A 22,453-nucleotide genomic window follows, 5' to 3' on the forward strand; every position below is an offset into this window, starting at 1 on the left:
ATTCTTCAACAATATGGTTGATATTTAATCGTATTTAGCACTGTTTATTCACGGAATTGTCCGTGTTTGTTCAGTTGTTTACCTTTCATGAAAACCTGTTTCAATTGTAGATTTCGATTCTCTGCTGCTGACCCTCATCAACTGTGCCCTAGTTGCATTGAGCCATGTTCTTCCAGCTTGCGCTGCATTCATTGCCAGCATTTAAATAATTTTGCATTTAATAAATACCTTCTTTGCGTCCTTAGACGTGCTGCAGATAGGTCGAGATGGGTTTGTCAGGTCATGGATAAACCAGCTGAGTCCCTCACGTGTCAACTGATGTCAGACGACCCTCTTCCGTCTGGTGCTACGCCGGAGACTTCCTCGGGGGACGGGCGTGGGACGGTGTCCGCCACCTCCAAGAAGAGGCCTGCTACTCCGGACGTCCCATTGTCGCAGCCTAAGAGTAAGAAGTTGTCATCTACCCAGAGACGGCTACGCACCCCCAGGGCGACGACCACCTCTAAGGGGAAATCAGCGCAGACTACACGGACTTTCTTGGCCGAGATTGTCCCGTTGACGGAATAGGGACTCTACGATGAGCAGCCGCTCTTCATCCCAGAGGTACACCATGAGAAGAGGCCAGTCTCAGCAACGGTGACTTCAGCGCAGATCTCTCCACAGCCCGAGGTATCTACGCTGCCGGCAGATGAGTGATCCTTGGACAATATCGCTACCACCGCAGAAAGGGCAGCTCATCTATCACCGCAGACATTCAACCCGGGGGCCTTCATGCAACAGTTTTCCCAACAGATCATGGAAATGATGGACAAGCGCTTCGCACTGGAGAGGGCATCGCATGATCAACACCCAGCCCGCAGAGAGGACCCGAGCCTTCGCGAAGGTTCCAACACAGTCGACGCTTCAGAGAGGCCCTCCACCAACGTGACGTCTGGGAACAGATCTGCGCCTCAGGACCAGCCTGCGCGAAGGACTGCTCAACCATCCCCTACTGCGGACTCGGACGATCAGCATTCGTGCAGGCACTCGCGAAGGACGGCTTGCCCATCCCCGGATACGGAATCGGACGAGCAGCATTCGCGAAGGCACTCGCGAAGGACCAATTGTCTCTCCCCAGATGCGGACTCAGATGATCATCATTCGCGAAGGCACTCTTGAAGGACTTCGGATACAGTTTCGCAAACTTCACGCAGATCGTCGAGGGATTCGCCGAGGCATTTGCGAACCAAGAGTCGCTCATCTCCGCGCAGGTCTCCGCGCAGGTCACCCTATAGACGCAGTTCACCGGGCTCCTCCCATCGGCGATCTCCACGAAGGTCTCCACGAAGGTCCCCGCAGTCGCGAAGGTCACAGCCCAGATCACCGCCGAAGGAGGAACCAGATGTCTTGCTCAATCCACCTGTCACAGAGGACGACGGCGGGATCATTTTTTCAGACTCAGAAATACGCTACTGGATGGCCAACGGTCTGGACTTGGCGTCACCATCTAAGGAAGTGAATGCAGCTCACACCTATCTCATGCAGGATGATGACGTCGACACGATCACTCTCCCACCGATTGATCCCATCGCAGCGGTCCCAGAGAACTTGGACGCAGCCTTCAAGAAAGCCACGAAAGCCCAGGCGCTGCATCTGCCACAGTTCAACGCCAAAAAGTTCTCATCCCACAACATGGATCCGTTCATGAAGGCACAGGACATTGACGAGAACTTCAAAGTCATCAGCGATGCCATGACCAAGTCTTATAAGATCGAAGACAAGAAGTTGGCACAAGTCGAAACGATGACCAGGCGAATGTTCTTCGGCCTCAACAGATCAAGGACAGTCAATGAAACGCTCATCGCTAAGTTCAGGGACTCTGCTGCGGAAGAAGACAGGATGATATACTCTGCACTCCTTATGCAGAAGAAGGACCAGCAATTTATGACTGACCATCTCTCATCCATCTCCGCAGCACTGACACTAGCAAGACGACAAGGTCTCCTCGCCTCCTGCAGCTGGAGTGAACGCTTCACCAAGTCACTCTACAGCGCCCCATGGTCAACTCCATCCATCTTCGCTGGAGAGATTGACAACGTTGCCACGGAAGTCACCAAAGACTCCAGAGAGGTCCTCATGATCAAGTCCATTGATACACTGGCCAGCGTCAGCGTCATCAGGCAGACATCCCAGCGCTACTCGGGCAAGTCAAAGTTCGCCGGGATGCAGAAGGCAAGGGACAAGAAAATGAGTACCTCCAGAGGCGGAAAAGATTCTTTTCATCGCCCTACCGGCACCTATAGAGGACGACCCGGATGAGGCAGGGTACCCAGAGGCGCCAAGGATCATCGACGATGAAAGAGGGGTTTGGAACGACTGGAGTCTTCCACCCCCAGCCGTTTCCGTACAACCTTCACAAGTGGGTGGACGTCTGCAACGGTACTGGGAAAACTGGGGACTACTGCAAGATCCGTTTGTATCCAGAGTCCTAAGAAATGGATATCGTATACAACTAAAAGCAGCTCCACCGCTTACAGTCGACCCTCACAAGTTCGGCTTCAAGACCCATCTGACAGAGAGGTTACGAGAGGCGGTTACATCTCTACTAGAGAAGCAAGCCATAGAAGTTGTGGATCCAGCCCACATCACACCAGGGTTCTACTCCCCAGTTTTCCTAGTGCCCAAGAAAAACTCCAAAGAAAAGTTCCGACTTATCTTCAATATGAGGGCGTTCAACAGAGATTATTTACGCAGTCCTCCCAAGTTATGCATGATACATCTACCTCAATTACTCCACCTCATCCGTCCGATGGACTACATGGCCAGCATAGATCTACAGGACGCCTACCTGCATATTCCTGTACATCCGGCCTCGAGGAAGTACCTCAGGTTTACACTGGACGGTCTTCACTACCAATGGAAAGTCCTGCCATTTGGAATATCATCGGCCCCCTGGTTGTTTACAAGGGTGACGAAGCCCATAGTCACATATCTACATCGTCGAGGTCTACGCTGTGCATTCTACCTCGACGACGGGATTCAAGTACATCAAGATCCCAAGCATCTCAGACTACAGCTGGACTTCACCATCAGACTGCTGACACAACTGGGGTGGCTAGTGAATCTACTCAAATCGGACCTAGAACCTACACAGTTCCTAGGCAACAGAGTTCTCACGACGCAGAACCGCATGGTCGTACCAGAAGACCGATGGCTCAAAATTCAACAGACAATATCACAAGCTCTACTCTCTCCGTGGCCACTACGACAATGGCAGAGTCTGTTGGGTCTCCTCACGTCAGCACAAGACATGACAGCCAGAGGTCGGTTACAACTACGCCCGTTAAGGGTCTTCGTCAATGCTCATCTCAACGACCTGGACCCCTTCGTTCGGTCTCCCGGCCTACCTAAGACCACATCTTCTATGGTGGACCCAGAGATCGAATGTCTGCGAAGGCACCTACTTAGCAGAGCCGGAGTGCAAGACTCATCTGTACGTGGACGCGTCACTCCAAGGTTGGGGAGCACACCTCGACAACGAAGTGGCGGCCGGGAGATGGAACAACGGGGAGGAAAATCTGCACATCAACATGCTGGAAATGAAAGCAGTCGTCAACGCCATACTCCACTGGGCCAACATTCTACAGAATGCTCATCTAATGGTGCACACGGACAACTCCACAGTGGCGTTTTACATAAACAAGCAAGGATCAACACGATCATCTGCTTTCAACTGTTTGACCTAACCGACGATCTGAACATCCACATAAGAGCATGCCACATACCAGGAGCCATGAATGTGATAGCAGACGCCCTCTCCCGTCCAACTCAACCGTCTCCAACGGAATGGATGCTACATCCAGAGATCTTCAAACAAATCATCAAGGAGATGGGAGCCCCGTTAATAGACCTTCGCCACAAGCTTCAACAATCAGCTGACAACATTCGTCTCACCAATACCAGATCCACGAGCGTGGGCAACGGACGCTCTCAGCATATCCTGGGAAGGACTAAACACGTACGCGTTTCCACCGCCAGCTCTAATACCGAGGGTGTTGCAGAAAATCAGCCAGACCACGAACCTACAACTGATTTTGGTCGCGCCCTACTGGTCAGCGAGAGTGTGGTTCCCCAGTCTCATACAAGAACTAGGACCACCGCAACTGCAACTACCAGAGTGGACGAATCTACTAGTACATCCTCACACAAAGCAGGCACACGGCAACCCAGAGGTGTTCCGACTACACGTGTGGACTGTATCAAGGCGTGCTTGAACAAGAGAGGGTACTCCGCCAGAGCAGCGAAAGCAGTGACACTAGCTCTACGCCAGAGTCTACGCATGGCAATGCGGACGACAAGTGGCGAAGTTTTGAGACATGCGGCTGCAAGGAACAGTTTTTCAGCTAGAAAAGCAACGCACCCTCAAGTGGCGGACTACATTTGTCACCTACGGCAAACAAGACGGTTAAAAGGGTCTACACTCTCAACATACCTAGCGGCATTGAGCTCAGTCATCACTATGAGGACAGGTGCCAAGCTAACGAAAGTACCAGAGTTACTGGCCTTGCTACGCTCTTATAAATTGGAGGACCAACAACAGCGATTCAAAGCTCCGGCGTGGGACCTCAACGTTGTTCTACGACATCTCACCAGTGACGTCTACGAACCATTAGACAGGACATCCTTCCAATTCTTGACACAAAAGACGCTGTTCCTGCTAGCCCTAGCAACAACAGCCAGGATGTCGGAAATACATGCTCTAGACTACGAGAGAACACGCTTTGATGAAAATCAAAACACTGTGCATATGGGACTACGATGGGATTTCATGGCAAAGAATCAACTGCCAGGTCAACCGGACAGACAATTCCACGTCCCAGCATTATCCTCCGTCCTTGGACCGCAAGATACGCACGACCTATCCTTGTGCCCAGTGAGATCATTAAAAGTATATCTACAACGATCCAGAATCAGGAGACGCAAGTTCAAGCGACTTTTCGTCCCGATATCAACAGCGACACAGACGGAGGTCTCCCGAACTACGATATCAATCTGGATCAGAACTGTCATACTACGGGCCTACAAAGCAGCAGGACTAGATCCTCTAAAAGCCTCCAACCCACACGAAGTTAGAGCTCTGGCATCAACACTCGCTCTACATGGGAATTGCTCGCTCAAGACGATAATGGAGGGCTGCTTTTGGAAATCAGACATGGTGTTTGCCAACCACTACCTGAGGGACATCGCCACCGAGGACGTCTCCGGCATTCACCATTTCGGGCCACTGGTTGTAGCACAACAGTTGACAGTCCCGCAAAGGCGTTGAGACGAAGTCTCGCCCTTTTATCACATGACTTACAAAGCCTACACTCAGCAGAGTTCTGCTTAAGTCTCAATGCACGTCTAAGGACTAGCATAAGTGATATGACCCAGTACTTGTAAGGATACTCGTACAGAAAAGGGTTGCTTCTCCACTTGATGCTTGCATCAAGAAATGGAGTCACAAAAATCCACATAAAATGTTAACAGAAGAAAGGACCAAAAGTTAACTATTGTGGTCCCCCCATCAAAAGGCAGCTGGAAGGACAAGGTCACAGCAGCAGCAGAAATTAACAGTTACAATACAGTGCCATTCCGAAGTTCCAATAGGGGTGTATAGATGACGTAAATCACTCCATGAAATCCAAAAGTAACTTGCCCGCCGCCAATCCGTCGGATTCTACAAGCAATAACCATGAGTCAGGACAAGGAAAAATATGTAATTTTCTGAGTAAAATTGATATTTTATACTTATCCTGACTCATGAGGTAAGCCCTCCCAACCTCCCCACTAGACACTTTGGATTTCCCTGCAAATTCAAGTGTCGGGCTCATAGTCAGGAGAGAGTGAAGCGTGGGAGAACGATGGCGCCACGGTTTCCCACCAAAACGAAAATAGAGTCAACTCTGGTGAGTAGTGATTTTTCATCTGTTTTATTGAAGGGAGCTTCAATAGGAGATACAAGTGTTCCACTAAGTTCGCAAGAGGAAAGAGACAAGCAATAAGCATGAGTCAGGATAAGTATAAAATATCAATTTTACTCAGAAAATTACATTTTCTCGGTTTCCATGAAAACGATTTGGACTTAGTCTCAAAAGGGAGGAATGGGCTTCGTTTCCGGAGCACAACTCGAAAACTGCTTAATATCTTTCAGCAAAACTTGGAGTGTACAGGCTATCTATAAATATGCAATTATGGGAATATTTCAGATATCAGTGACTTTGTATTCTTGTTTCTAACCACTTGATTTTGATAAAATTTTCATTTCTTCCAGAGGAGCAAGTTTGTCCATTGGCCTTAGTTTCTGGACAGTGGTATTTCTTCATTTGGGGTACATCAAAGCCAGCAAGATCTATGAGGACACTTGGTCTGGTAAGTTCAGCAAGATCTATGAGGACACATGGTCTGGTAAGTTCAGCAAGATCTATGAGCAAGATCTATGAGGACACATGGTCTGGTAAGTTCAGCAAGATCTATGAGGACACATGATCTGGTAAGTTCAGCAAGATCTATGAGGACACATGCAAGATCTATGAGGACACATGGTCTGGTAAGTTCAGCAAGATCTATGAGGACACTTGGTCTGGTAAGTTCAGCAAGATCTATGAGGACACATGGTCTGGTAAGTTCAGTAAGATCTATGAGGACACATGGTCTGGTAAGTTCAGCAAGATCTATGAGGACACTTGGAAACATCATACAAGAACACAGTGTTTCACTCCACTTTTACGCTGATGATTCCCAGCTGTGGAAAGGTCTTCCTCTGGACAGTTACAACAATCAGCTGTACAGGACATGGAATCATGCATTCAAAATGTCAAGACCTGGATAGCAACTAACAAACTACAGCTGAATGATGAGAAGACAGAAGCTATAGTCATTGGGCCATCGTCTAGACTCAAAAAGCTTTGCGTCGATCATCTATCTGTGGGGACAGCTGACATCAAATTCTCACCGGTTGTGAGAAACCTGGGTGTATTACTTGATTCCAACCTCACTATGACAGATCACATCAACTATCTTTGTCGTATCTGTTATTTCCATTTAAGGAATATTGGCTCCATTCGCCACCTTTTGTTTGTTGACGCCACATCAGCTCTTGTGAGATCTCTCATATTTTCTGGATTGGACTATTGCAATAGTCTCCTCGTCGGATGCTCCAAAGAAACTATATACAAACTGCAAAAAAATTCAAAACATTGCCGCAAGAATCGTCACAAAAAACAGCTTGAAATCTCACATATCACCAGTATTGAGATCACTACACTGGCTTCAAATAACAAAAAGAGTGGATTTCAAACTGACTCTCATATACAAAACTATCCATCATCAAGCTCCCAGCTATATCAACAATCTCATTGCTGTGTATGAACCTGAGCAGATCTGAGATCTGCTGATCAAGTACAGCTTCAATTGGTGCCATACAGTATGAAAACTTTGGGATTACCATCATTCCAAATTGCTGCTGCACGCAAATGGAATTGTCTGCCATTAAACGTCAGGACCGTCCCAACACTTGATGCATTTAAAGCAAGCCTTAAGACTCATTTGTTTAAGAATTAGATTTTTCATCATGATGTATATATGTTTGTGTTAGCATGCTTTGCAAGATGGAGCATGTCTTTGTCAAGATGTAACCTGGTCTGTAAGTCAGCAAGATGGAGCAGAACACCTGGTCTGTAAGTCAGCAGCAGATAGAGCAGAGCAGAACACCTGGTGCTACTGTAAGTCATTGTCTGTGAGTCAGGAAGATGGAGCAGAACACCTGGTCTGTAAGTCAGCAAGATAGAGCAGAACACCTGGTCTGTAAGTCAGCAAGATTAGAGCAGAACACTAGACTGGTGCTACTGTAAGATTTCCACATTGTCTGTGAGTCAGGAAGATGGAGCAGAACACCTGGTCTGTAAGTCAGCAGCAAGACCTGGTCTGTGAGCAGAGCAGAACACCTGGTCTGTGTCAGCAAGATCAAAAAGTCTGCAAAAGAGATAGAGCAGAACACCTGGTCTGCAAATCAGCAAGAAGATAAGTCAGCAAGAGCAGAACACCTGGTCTGTAAATCAGCAAGGCAGAACACCTGGTCTGTAAGTCAGCAAGATGGAACAGAACACCTGGTCTGTAAGTCAGCAAGATTGAGCAGAACACTAGACTGGTGCTACTGTAAGAATTCACCTGGTCTGTAAGTCAGCAATATAGAGCAGAACACCTGGTCTGTAAGTCAGCAAGACTGAGCAGAACACCTGGTCTGTAAGTCAGCAAGACTGAGCAGAACACCTGGTCTGTAAGTCAGCAATATAGAGCAGAACACCTGGTCTTTAAGTCAGCAAGATGGAGCAGAACACCTGGTCTGTAACCCAGCAAGATAGAGCAGAACACCTTGTCTGTAAGTCAGCAAGATAGAGCAGAACACCTGGTCTGTAAGTCAGCAAGATTGAGAAGGACACTAGACTGGTGCTACTGTAAGATTTCCACCTGGCCCTTCAAGTGTGCAAGGCACTGAAGGACCCCTCGTGTTTGCTGTGGATGTGTTGCTGTGGGCGGCTTTGCAAACAATGAGTAATTGAGACAATTTATATAAACAAACCAATTAGGCACTTAGCAATGGGATAATCACTGAAAATGGCTAAAGGTAACTAATATCCTTACAGTTTGTACCTGACTGACTGACTGACTGGATGTTTCAGGTTGGTCTGTACAGTGTCTGTCAGAGTGGAAGGTGTTCTTTAGTCTGACTCTTCCTGGACTCTTCATGACATGTCTGGAGTGGTGGAGCTTTGAGATCTCTGTCATTCTTTCAGGTTGGTAGTTTTTTTATATTGACAGTTTGGTGGTGTGAGTGTTGGTGCTTTGACATAGTTTCCCATATGTGTACCCATTTGTTGCAACCAGCGACCATAGTATGACAAACCTAGAAAGATGTTCAGGGTTGTTAAATTTTGAGCTTCAAATTGAAATAGAGAGATACCCCTGAAAGCTATGTGCAAAATAATTCAGTGTGAGACCAAATGAACCAGCAAAGAAATGTTATGCAGATAATAACTGTTTTAGAAAATTAACTGGAGTTTCAAATTCAAATAACTTCAAAATGATTTCAAAGCGTTACAAGACAGAGTGACAACACAAAATTTCAGTTGCGATATAAAATATAGAAATATAAAATAGAATAGTGATGGTGGTTAGAAAGTGGTAATGATATTCACCAAGCAGCAAGAGTGGTCAAACTTCCAAAATAGATGAAGTCTTGATGCAAGGGTGAAAAACTGATCATCACCAAACACTGGTGTTGACGTTTTGCGAGATGTTAGAGGCATGCCCTTGTAGAAGGTTCTTTGACTATGCTGTATTACTCTATGCTGTTCTAGAAGATTCCAGATTACACTTACCTATGAAAACATCTGAATATTGTAAGTTCCACACCACTGTTCACATTTCCGACAAGCCCTAATTGTCAAAACACAATATAATGATTTCTTCTTAATCTTAGAGAAAGAATGCAAGACAATACAACATTGACTTCTGGGCACCCCTTGGGCACTAGAGGTCTGTGTATATTTTGTCAATGTCAAGTCATTCAGATGTTTACTCTTTCTAATGCACAGAACTGAGTGCCTTGTAAGCATAGTAAGATGTCATTGAGCTGCCTTATATATGTTTTAGATTGAATGATGTAATCAGAACTGAAAGGTGCACAGAATGTCCAGTTTACGTTTGTTGTTTAAAGCCATACTCAGTAATATTCCAGCTGTATGATGGCAGTATGTAAATAATTGAGTCTGGACCAGACAATCCAGTGACTATTATGATGAGCATGAATCTATACAGCTGAGATACGAGGACATGTGTCAACCAAGTCAGTGAGCCTGACCACCTGGTCCAGTTAGTCGCCTCTTATGACAATCGTAGGTTGCTGAAGCCCATTTCTAATGAAGATCTTTATGGGTCTCCAGTGTAAGTAAATGTACATTCAGATTTGATGAATTGTCCCTGTAGTACACCTTGTTCTCATGAAACCAGTTCTCCAAGACTTGTTTAGCTTGATGTACATATCTCTTTGCAGGTCTGCTCGGTGGCGTCGAGCTGGCAACTCATGCAATACTGTTCCAGCTTGCCATCCTCATGTTCATGGTGAGACCTGAGCGTCTGCATGATGAGTAATGGGTGTCACTGGTAAAAGTGGAGCATTAAGATGATGGTGTCCTTGGTGTGCTGGTTGTTCCTGGTAAAGTTGGTTGTTGTTGGTGAAGTTGGTTGTTCTTGCTGGGTGATGGTTGTTCCTGGTGAGTGTTGGTTGTTCCTGGTAAAGTTGGTTGTTTTTGGTGGGTGTTGGGTGTTGGTTGTTGCTGGTGAGTGTTGGTTGCTTATGGTGAGTGTTGGTTGTTGCTGATGGGTATTGGTTGCTCATGGTGACTATTGGTTGTTGCTGGTGAGTATTGGTTGCTCATGGTGAGTGTTGGTTGTTCTTGGTGAGTGTTGGTTGTTGCTGGTGAGTATTGGTTGTTTCTGTTGAGTATTGGTTGTTGCTGGTGAGTATTGGTTGCTCATGGTGAGTGTTGGTTGTTCTTGGTGAGTATTGGTTGTTGCTGGTGAGCATTGGTTGTTTCTGTTGAGTATTGGTTGTTCTTGGTGAGTGTTGGTTGTTGCTGGTGAGTATTGGTTGTTTCTGTTGAGTATTGGTTGTTGCTGGTGAGTATTGGTTGCTCATGGTGAGTGTTGGTTCTTGGTGAGTATTGGTTGTTGCTGGTGAGCATTGGTTGTTGCTGGTGAGTGTTGGTTGTTCTTGGTGAGTGTTGGTTGTTCTTGGTGAGTGTTGGTTGTTGCTGGTGAATATTGGTTGCTCATGGTGACTTGGTTGCTCATGGTGAGTGTTGGTTGTTCTTGGTGAGTGTTGGTTGTTGCTGGTGAGTTGGTTGTTTCTGTTGAGTATTGGTTGTTGCTGGTGGGTATTTGTTGCTCATGGTGAGTGTTGGTTGTTCTTGGTGAGTGTTGGTTGTTGCTGGTGAGTATTGGATGTCTCTGTTGATTATTGGTTGTTGCTGGTGAGTATTGGTTGTTGTTGGTGAGCATTGGTTGTTGCTGGTGAGTGATGGATGTTGTTGGTGAGTATTGGTTGTTGCTGGTGAGCATTGGTTGTTGCTGGTGAGTGTTGGCTGTTGCTGGTGAGTATTGGTTGCACATGGTGAGTGTTGCATAGCATCAGTTCTGCCTTGAAAACATTAAGCAAAAATGTACAGTGGTAATATATGTGTTTTTTCAGATTGCAGTTGGAAACGCTATTGCTGCCAGTGTCCGTGTGGGCAACCATCTTGGTGAGGGCAACCCTATGGAAGCCATGACAGCTGCCCATGTTGCCATCTCTCTCATATGTATGTTGGAAACTCTCAATTCTTTTCAGTCAAAAAAATATACCTAACACACATTTTGATACCTGAATACATGATATCTTTTGCATTCTAATATTTTATTGCTTACATGGGTGTTGACTGATAAGTTCCGAGCCTGACATGGAAGGAATTGCATAACAGTGAAATATTTTTTGCTACCTGATGTCTGAGGAGTATCTCTGTTAAAAACTGTGTCAATTGAGTAAATTCCTTCCCTGCGACAAATTAATGAAAAAAGCAGGGGTCCATGGCCTGCGGAAATGAACAAATTGAAGATGACAACATGTGGGTAGGTTGCCCCTTACTATGCCACTGTGAACAGGTAAGCAGCAAAGCTTATGCAGGAAGTGTGCTGAAGATGACCCTTGCTCTTGAACAGTGATGCCAGAATTGGTCGAGAGAGTCTACAGTCTGGTGATTTCCGAGTTGTGCTGTCAGATCAGGTGTTTCTCAGGAGACAGTACATTCCGTTTCTACCCAAACTATTCAAAGAGGTGTTGGAGCTAACCTACCCTACTTGACCTTGACCTTGTTTACTTTCAGGGATGATAGCTCTGTTTGTGGCAATGCTGCTGCTTTTATTACGACAAGTCATTCCCTTAGCATTTACTAATGAAAAGTAAGTAAACTTACCTGTCCTTGGTGCACACCTGGCTCATTGTAAGCAAATGTCTGTCACTATTTCTATCACTTTACACTGGTATTTTTTCATCAAAGTTGACATTTTTCTCAGTAAGTGTGTGCTGTGTGGGGCTACACATGGTAAATAATTGTTGAGTTTGATCTAACTACATTTGTCTTGCGTAATAATAATGATGATTAGATGATGTGATACATAGCTATTTGATAATGATGTAGTGTTCAAAGTGTATAGTAATACATTGTTGCCATGTTACCATTGAATTCAAATTGTGTTACTGTGAATTAGTTACCGAGTTGAGTAATTATGTTCACAGTCTATTTTGATGCATATCATCTAAGATGAATTTTGATGCACTCAGTGAATTATGGTGCACAGAAACTACTGTGCATTATGAAGCACACATTTTCTTATGCATAGTTATTAGGAGAATAATAATGCAACAGAGTATTGTCATGCTTAGCCAAGATGAATTATGATTCATAGTCACTAAATTGTATAATGATGCACACGTAAAGCATCATTACTGTGATGCATATTGAGGAACACATTGTGTTAGCATCGTTACTAAGATGAATTATGATACACATGTGTGATGCATCATTACTATGATGTGTTATGATGCACACATTGTGTGATGCATCGTTACTAAGATGAATTATGATGCACAGATGTAATACATCATTACTAAGATGTGTTATGATACACACATGTAATACATCATTACTATGATGTGTTATGATGCACACATAGTGTGATGCATCATTACTAAGATGAATTATGATGCACACATGTAATACATCATTACTAAGATGTGTTATGCACACATTGTGTGATGCATCATTACTAAGATGCATTTTGATGCACACATAGCATGATGCATCATTACTAAGATGTGTTATGATGCACACATAGCATGATGCATCATTACTAAGATGTGTTATGAGGCACGCATAGTGTGATGCATCATTACAAAGATGCATTATGATGCACACATAGTGTGATGCATCATTACTTAGGTGAATTATGATGCACACATGTAATTCATCACTACTAAGATGTGTTATGATGCACACATAGCGTGATGTATCATTACTAAGATGCATTTTGATGCACACATAGCGTGATGCATCATTACATTGCACACAAAGATGCATCATTATGTTATGATGCACACATAGTGTGATGCATCATTACTAAGATGCATCATTACTAAGATATGATGCACACATGTAATACTAAGATCATCACTACTAAGATGTGTTATGATGCACATCATTACAAAGATGCATTATGATGCACACATAGTGTGATGTTTCATTACTAAGATGTGTTATGAGGCACACATGTAATGCATCATTACTAAGATGTGTTATGAGTCACACGTAATGCATCATTACTAAGATGTGTTATGATGCACACATAGCGTGATGTATCATTACTAAGATGCATTATGATGCACACATTGTGTGATGCATTACTAAGATGCATTATAATGCACACATAGCATGATGCATTATTACTAAGATGCATTATGATGCACACATAGTGTGATGCATCATTACTAAGATGTGTTATGAGGCACATAGTGTCATTCATCATTACTGAGATGCATTATGATGCAAACATAGTGTGATGTATCATTACTAAGATAGATTTTGATGCACACATAGTCTGATACATCATTAGTCATGTTCCTTATATAGGTGTATCAATTGGCTTCTTAACCCCATTTCATTTGTATATTGACTTGACAGTGAAGTTTGTGTTTCTTACAGATCGATTGTTGACCTGATAACAAAAATTTTACCAATGATTGCCCTGTTTCACCTGTTCGATGCCACACAGGTGAGTGAATGATTTGAATGTAGGAACAGTTGATTGAGTGAAGTTTCATGCTGCTTTTAGCGATAATCCAGCAATATCACCAGAAATCGTCTTCATACATTGTACCCATGTGGGGAATTGAACAGTCGATGGCATGTCAAGTTAACACACCAACTACTAGGCTACCCAACCGCCCTGTGTGTTGTTAAGATGCGATTGATGCTAAAAAGAATCGGGGAAACTTCTGAGAGGGATACATGGACGGTGCATTTGTGAGTTGGCTTGATAAGGGGAATTTGGGGTCTTGTAAGAACTGACATGGTCTCGTAAAAATGATGAAATCTACCTTACTGTGTCTGACCCAGATGTGTGTCATATGTTAAACCATTTACATAATGATTTAAGCAGGGCTCCAGATAAGGCCCGTATCAGGATATGTATGGATATAAAATATGCACGATACGGTAGGAGATAATTTAGAAAACGTAGCAGATGCGCACCACAACAATGGTGTACAGTCTTAGAATCATTTACAGACGTATTTATCTGAAAAAGTATTATGTTTTAACTGGTTTCTTGATCTGGGTTTCAAGTTTCTTGTCAGTTATTCAAATAGACTGAAACTACTTCAACTTGTTTTTATTTCATATAAACTATACATACATTTGGAAAATGACTTCAAATGAGACAATTCAATGAGAAAAAAACTATTGCAATAGACTATCACTATCACAATTGTTGTTTTCCCCTCAATAGTCAACCCTAATAACAATGCTTGTAAACTCTTAAACAGGTCTCCAGATAATTTTTCAACATCAGGAGTACATACTCCTTATTTTTCCAGTACTGAATGGAATATAATGGCGTATCAGTAATCATATATGCACCACAACATTGCTACTCTTGTGTAAACAGGTCAATATACAATAAAACAAACTTATTGTTGTTCACAATTTCAAACTCCGAGTCGCATGCCGTGTTTGTCGCCCATGTTTGTTTAAGAGGTATCAGGGGCGGATAACTCCAAATCAAAGTGATACTCACACATACTATCGATGCATCAATAGTTTTTCGTTTCTACCATCGATTAATTGCTATCGGAGACTCAACAATTGCAATCCATCTATAGTTTTGAAATAAACAATGCCATATTAGATAGTAACATGTTATATTTGGGATTGCACTTTCTCAGTAAAGTACAGATTCTAGTACTTTTGTTGTGTTGAGTCCCACCCGGGATTTGAACCCACATCTCAGAGTCAGGCACCTAATTGCCAGCACACAAAGTTTGACGCATCATTACAGCACTAATTGTTGTTTACATGGAAGTGATGTAATATTTGACAATATCTTCTGTCCTCAGGGTGTCTGCAGTGGCGTGTTGCGTGGCTTGGGCAAGCAGTTGTTTGGCGCCTCAATGAACTTCATCTCCTACTACATTATAGCCCTGCCAGTTGGTGCACTGCTCATGTTTAAGACATCATTACAACTTGAAGGTACTCAGTAGTATCACATTTTAGCCTCCATTGGCCGTGCCAGGATTTGGTGATCAGTGGTTTCATTCCCCAATGATGTTGGTCCTGGTAACCAACACTGTCCTAAGTTAAAGACCAACATTATGGTTCAACATTATAGACCAACATTATGGTCCAACATTATAGACCAACATTATGGTCCAACATTATAGACCAACATTATGGTTCAACATTATAGACCAACATTATGGTCCAACATTATAGACCAACATTATGGTTCAACATTATGGACCAACATTATAGACCAACATTATGGTCCAACATTATAGACCAACATTATGGTCCAACATTATAGACCAACATTATGGTTCAACATTATAGACCAACATTATGGTCCAACATTATAGACCAACATTATGGTTCAACATTATGGACCAACATTATAGACCAACATTATGGTCCAAAACATTTTAGACCAACATTATTGACCAACATTATAGGCAAACATTATGGTCCAACATTATAGACGAACAGTATAGACCAACATTATGGTGCAACAATATGATCCAACATTATAGACCAACATTATGGTCCAACATTATAGACCAACATTATGGTCCAAAACATTATAGACAAACATTATGGACCAACATTATGGTCCAACAATATGATCCAACATTATAGACCAACATTATGGTCCGACATTATAGACTAACAGTGTAGACCAACATTATAGACCAACATTATGGTGCAACATTATAGACTAACAGTGTAGACCAACATTATGGTCCAACATTATAGACCAACATTATGGTCTGACATTATAGACTAACAGTGTAGACCAACATTACAGACCAACATTATGGTGCAACATTATAGACCAACAGTATAGACCAGAATTATGGTCCAACATCATAGACCAACATTATGGTCCAACATCATAGACCAACATTATGGTCCAACATTATAGACCAACATTGTGGTGCAACATTATTATGAACCAACATTATGGATCAACATTATAGACCAACATTATGGTCCAACAGTATAGTCCAACATTATGGACCAACATTATGGTCCAACAATATGATCCAACATTATAGACCAACATTATGGTCCGACATTATAGACTAACAGTGTAGACCAACATTATAGACCAACATTATGGTCCGACATTATAGACTAACAGTGTAGACCAACATTATGGACCAACATTATGGTGCAACATCATAGACCAACATTATGGTCCAACATTATAGACCAACATTGCGGTGCAACATTATTATGAACCAACATTATGGTCCAACAGTATAGACCAACATTATGGACCAACATTATGGTCCAACAATATGAACCAACAATATGAACCAACATTATGGACCAACAATATGAACCAACAATATGAACCAACAGTATGGTCCAACATTATGGACCAACAATATGAACCAACATTATGGACCAACAATATGAACCAACAATATGAACCAACATTATGGTCCAACATTATGGACCAAAATTATGGTCCAACATTGCAGCTAACTGATCCACTTAACATCACACAATCTTTTAGTCGTCCATTACATGCCATCTCTCTCAAAACTCTTACCCACAACTAACTGAACCATTTCATCACACAACTACATTGCAATCTCATTGAATCTATATACAAACACAACATAGAGTGTAACAAAGAGTATCAACAAACCCTGAAGATCAAAGAAACTGAAAGGGTGTTAATGCAAAGGGAGACAACTCATAATTGCACATCAGGCCACTGGAACATTTTGGGTCAGTAAGTAGGTCAAATCACTTCACGAGACCTTATGTTGTTTAGTACTTCCGGTGACAAACAATGTTTCATACCTTTTCAAATAGTCTCATAGTTGTCAGTTGACAGTAAGGAACTGATTATCCTTGCCGGAATACAAATTTTCTATCTAACCATCCTCAAATTAGCAGACTGTTATGACTGTTAACGACTGTGACAGCCAAGCGTGGTTGTTCACTTGGTCCGGTCTAGCAAAGTCATATTTGCTGGTTGCACAATTTGGAACCAGAACTGTTTCTTGAATATATGCTTGTCACCAGAAGTCTGGTGCTGGAAGTAGCGCCTCGCACAGGCTTTCTGGGTCTCTGCAGGCTTTCCTCATACTTGAAGCTGACATGCTGAGATGGAACAGAAATAGTGTTAAATCCATCACTCACTCTCAGTAGTGTCAAAAACTCATCCCACTTCTGGTCATTTCTCAGCAACGGAATAATAGTCCAGTCAAAATGTGACAAAACCTCCAAATAATTGGTACAGAAATGATTTCAGTGTTTCCAACATGTATAAGTTATAACTAATGAGTATTAAAAAGTCCTCCCTTGAAATATGATGCTAAGTCCTATTTTGGGGGGTAAAAAGTTTAAAAATTGAAATCTTAAGTAAATAATTTTTAGAATCTCACATTGAGACACAAATTTACCTTTTTATATATATTTTCAAAGCATACACAGGGTACTACCAATAGAGTGAGAAAAGTCAAATAATGTTATCTGAAGTCCTATTTTGAGGTAAAAAGTTAAAAAATTGAAATTTTCAGAGAATATTTTTGAAAATGTCATATTGACACACAAATGTACTTTTTATGGATATTTTCAAAGAGAACACAAGGTATTACTAATACATGGGTTATAAAAGTCAAATACATGTATGCTAAATCCTATTATGGGGTAAACTTGAAAAGTTAAAATTTTCAGAGAATAATTATTAAAATCTCATATTGAGACCCTAAATGTACTTTTTGTGCATATTTTCAAAGAGGGCACATGGAACTACTAATACATGGACTGGAAAAGTAATAATTTGAATAAAACCATGGATAAAAGACTTTTCAGAGCATATTTTTCTATTATTAAGGATAAAATAAACACAACTTCCGGAACATGCAATTTAGTTCCTCTTTTGCCTCATCAAAGTTATGATTAATCTGAATGGGAACTATCATCTATCAATAAGGAGAAACTATTTTATCTCTAAAACTAACACATATTTATTCATAAACTTTGAACAGGGAGAGACATCAAGTTATGAACTTGAGCCCTGTGCTATTTTAAGATGTTCAAATGTGTATTTATTGTTTCCTTGGCAATACATTTGACTTTGTCCATGGTAGTATACTGGCAACGGCTATATCCAAAGCTTTGACAGACACCTGAAATCAAGGAACTACGGTGCATTGCTGTTCAGTGACGCTGCATTTGCTAAGCTGGCTGATGTTGTAAAAACAAAACAGAAGGTTCTCAAGAGTGACGGAAAATGTAACTTACCTGAGCGTTTAGAAGCCCTGTCTGATTAAGATGTTGACAACCTGTAGCAAAGGTGACAGCTTGGAGTGAGCAATCCTGAAGCTATTTTGAATTCACTTTGGTGGTTCAATACTACCCTCTTTGGAATCTGTAGTGTGAAGCTGCACAATGACATGAAGTGAGGTGATGTCTCCTTGAAGACTGACCGGGATGGAACTGAATTTCTTGAATTTCAGGAAAGACAGTCCAAAACTTGCCGGGGTGACAGTAAAGATGGTGTGCGAAACTTAGTCCCAAAGCTTGGGCTACTGGTGATGAACTTTGTCTGGTTGCACTGTTCAAGCAATATAGCGAACTCCCACCAGCTGGATATTCATTCACTCCCTGACTCGCCATTCTACCTTGCCACCAACACCAAACAAGCGTCTGCCATACATCCTTGGTTTAAGCGACAACCAGTTGGAGTTCATAATCTGGGCTCCATCATGAGACAAATGGCCAAAAATGGATTAGAAAACCAACGGTTTACTTATCACTCAGCTAGAAAGTATCTAGTTCAAAAACACGCTGATGGTAACATACCCCCAACTGAAATTATGCAAATATCAGGGCACAGAAACGTCCAGTGTATCAACAATTACAGTTAGTTGTCCATGAACCCCCACAAGGACTTCAGTCAGATGTTGAGTCATCAATAATAATAATAATAATGGCACTTGTATTGCGCTATATCCACGCCATGAAGGTATGCTCAAAGCGCATTGCCTCAAACGATGGAAACAGAGGCAGTTGAGTTCTACACAATGGTATGAGTTGTGTGGGGATTCTTTTAGGTATAGTGCTTGGAAAGGTGGGTTTTAAGACTGGATTTAAAAGATTCTAGAGATGGAATCAACTTCAGTGATTCGGGTAGAGAGTTCCACAGAGTAGCGGCTGAGACAGAGAAGGATCTGGAGCCGAAAGTTTTAAGTTTGGTGACAGGCACCCGAAGGAGCTGATTTTGACTAGAGCGCGCAGAGTTCTTGAAAGGAGGTATGGGACAGTCAGATCACTCAGATAGGCAGGTCCAGTACCATGGACAGCTTGGTAAGTGATTGAGAGTATTTTGAAAATGATTCGCACAGGAATGCGGAGCCAGTTTAGCGAGTTTAGCACTGGTGTGATGTGTGCCTTTATGCTCGTCCGAGTGACCAATCTGGCAGCATAGTTTTGGATGTGCTGCAGACGTCTGATCTGTTGATTGGTGATTCCATAGAGCAAACTGTTGCAACAGTCTAATCGAGAGAATATCAGAGATCTCACGAGGGAGGCAGCTGCGTCTCTCGTCAGCAACTGTCTGATGGCACTGATGTTCCTCAGGCGATAATGACTGACCTTGCAGCAGTGGCTCACTTGATCTTCCATGGATAGCGAGGAGTCAAGGTATACACCAAGGTTCTTGACAGATGACTTGAAGGTGATGTCAGCTGACCCGATAGACAGATGATCCAAAGTACATTTCCGTAACCTGGATGGAGGTCCAACGAAAATCACCTCCGTTTTGTCTGAATTGAGTTTCAGCTTGTTCTTTTCCATCCATTTACTGACATCAGCAATGCACTGTTGCATTGCATGTTTTGCTTCAGATTGATTGATGGGCGTTGGCTTAAAGTTGTTCTGTACTTGCGAGTCATCTGCATAGAAATGATGAGGTATATGATGTTCTTCAATACACTGACCTAGAGGTGTTGTATAAAGGGTAAAAAGTATTGGCCCCAACACTGATCCTTGTGGCACTCCACAGAACAATTTCTGGCTGGAGTGGACATCTCATCGCCAATTAGGACTGCCTGTGACCTGTTTGTCACTAAAGCGGTATCCCTGTGATGCCGAAGGTGTTCTCGAGACGATGCAATATTATGCTATGATCTATGGTATCAAAGGCGGATGACAAGTCTAACAATAGCAGCATAGCAATATCCCCTCTGTCAACAGACATGTGCACACTATTCATCACACAGTTCAATGCCGTTTCCGTACTGTTGGCCTGTCTATAAACTGACTGATACTTGTGAAGTAGATCATTTGAGGTCAGGTGGTACAGTAATTGTCTCTTAACTATCTTCTTCTAGGATTTTGGATATGAACGATAGGTTGGAGACTGGCCTATAGTTCTTGAGTAGCTGATCTAAATTTGGCTTCTTCAGAAGGGGTTTGACAATGGCTTTTTAAAAATAATCTGGCACAACACCCGTGGATATACTGACATTGATTATATCTGTGATGGTGGGTAGGGGAACGTCCAGGATCTTCAACATGAACTTGCACATTCTTGAGACAAAAGTGACAATGTATGCCTCTGTTGCATTGTATTATTGAGCGGTGCCTTGTATTATTGTGTGGTAATGTCACTCAACGTTTTTTTGTTCTGTTCTTTGAATACACTGTTTTCCCGCCCTGCATATATTACATAGATCACAAAACTTGTGGATGTTGAATATGGAAAATATTCCAACTCAGTATTTTTAAACATTTTGATTTATTCATTCGCTTTTGCTTGTGAATAAACATTTTGATTTATTCACGAGCAAAAGCGAATGAATAAATCAAAATGTTTAAAAGTATCTTGTTGGAATATTTTCCATATTCAACGCCCACTTGTTTTGTAATCTCTATGTCTAACGTCACTTCTGTGTCTTGGATGGCGGTCACAATCAGCAGTTAAGCTTCTTCCGTCCAGTTGGGGTGATGGATCTGACTTAAAAGGTCTTTTTGATATCCTAAAACATGCAATACAACAAATAAATAAGACAATCATGCCCCTAATAAGATATGGGGCATCAATCAAGGAACACTGTTATTGTTATTTATTTTTGTTAATATTTCTATTTATTTGCCCCATTTAGGCTTGCAAAACTGAAACCTTATTACTGTCAGTAGTTTCACATGTTTCTCAAACGTCATTATCGACAACCAACTTTGTCTGTTGAAGATGTTGGCAGGCCAGACTTCACATGTGTCTCAAACGTCATTATCGACAACCAACTTTGTCTGTTGAAGATGTTGGCAGGCCAGACTTCACATGTGTCTCATTATCGACAACCAACTTTGTCTGTTGAAGATGTTGGCAGGCCAGACTCACCCTTACATGCTGGTTCTGTTACAGGTATGTGGTCTGCTCTTATTCTGTCCGTGTTCCTCCAGTCCCTGGCCTTCCTTACCATGATTGGAATGACAGACTGGACAAAACAGGCGAAAATTGTGAGTATTTATTTCTTGTTTGCCTCACTCAGCAATAATCCAACTGCATGACAGCAGTCGAGTTGAGTAAATAATTGAGTCTGGACCAGACAATCTAAGTTGTGTCCCTTAGGAGTTGCAGAAATCCTGTGTGCATTTGTTTGAATCTCAGAATTGCTCTAATGTTGCGTTCGAAGGTTTCTCACCCAGGGTTTTACTAAACAGCAGATGACTGACTCATGTCCCTTAGGACTGCCAGAGGCCTGTTTCATAGGTTTGAATATGAGAATTGCTCTAATGTTGTACTCGTAGGTTTCTCAATAATTTTCTTGTGGACCTAGATTTTTGAAACTCTCATAGTGTTAAGATGATTGTAAGTGCCATACATTAACATTAACTTGTGACTGTCTTAGCTCTAACAGAGCTTCGAAAATCAAGGTCATGGGTTTTACTACAGTGGTAAATGTGTAACACCTGAATCACAGGTCCTCCAACATGAGGGGCGGTGGGGTAGTCTAGTGGTTAAAGCGTCTGCTCGTCACGCCGAAGACCCGGGTTCGATTCCCCACATGGGTACAATGTGTGAAGCCCATTTCTGGTGTCCC

General features: G+C 42.4%; 1 protein-coding gene across 1 annotated transcript in view; it reads left to right on the forward strand.

The window, feature by feature from the left end:
- The window catches only part of LOC124257759 (multidrug and toxin extrusion protein 1-like), a 43,510-nt gene that overhangs the window by 19,323 nt on the left and 1,734 nt on the right, over positions 1–22,453 (forward strand). The window contains exons 10-17 of the mRNA XM_046691886.1: positions 6,293–6,390; positions 8,700–8,813; positions 10,073–10,140; positions 11,270–11,378; positions 11,940–12,015; positions 13,815–13,884; positions 15,227–15,359; positions 21,775–21,869. Of these exons, the coding sequence (XP_046547842.1) occupies positions 6,293–6,390; positions 8,700–8,813; positions 10,073–10,140; positions 11,270–11,378; positions 11,940–12,015; positions 13,815–13,884; positions 15,227–15,359; positions 21,775–21,869 (763 nt within the window). The remainder of the gene's footprint in view (positions 1–6,292; positions 6,391–8,699; positions 8,814–10,072; positions 10,141–11,269; positions 11,379–11,939; positions 12,016–13,814; positions 13,885–15,226; positions 15,360–21,774; positions 21,870–22,453) is intronic.

Source organism: Haliotis rubra, unplaced genomic scaffold (assembly GCF_003918875.1).
Source record: "Haliotis rubra isolate DU_JTF1 unplaced genomic scaffold, ASM391887v1 Scf671, whole genome shotgun sequence".
Taxonomy (NCBI): domain Eukaryota; kingdom Metazoa; phylum Mollusca; class Gastropoda; order Lepetellida; family Haliotidae; genus Haliotis; species Haliotis rubra.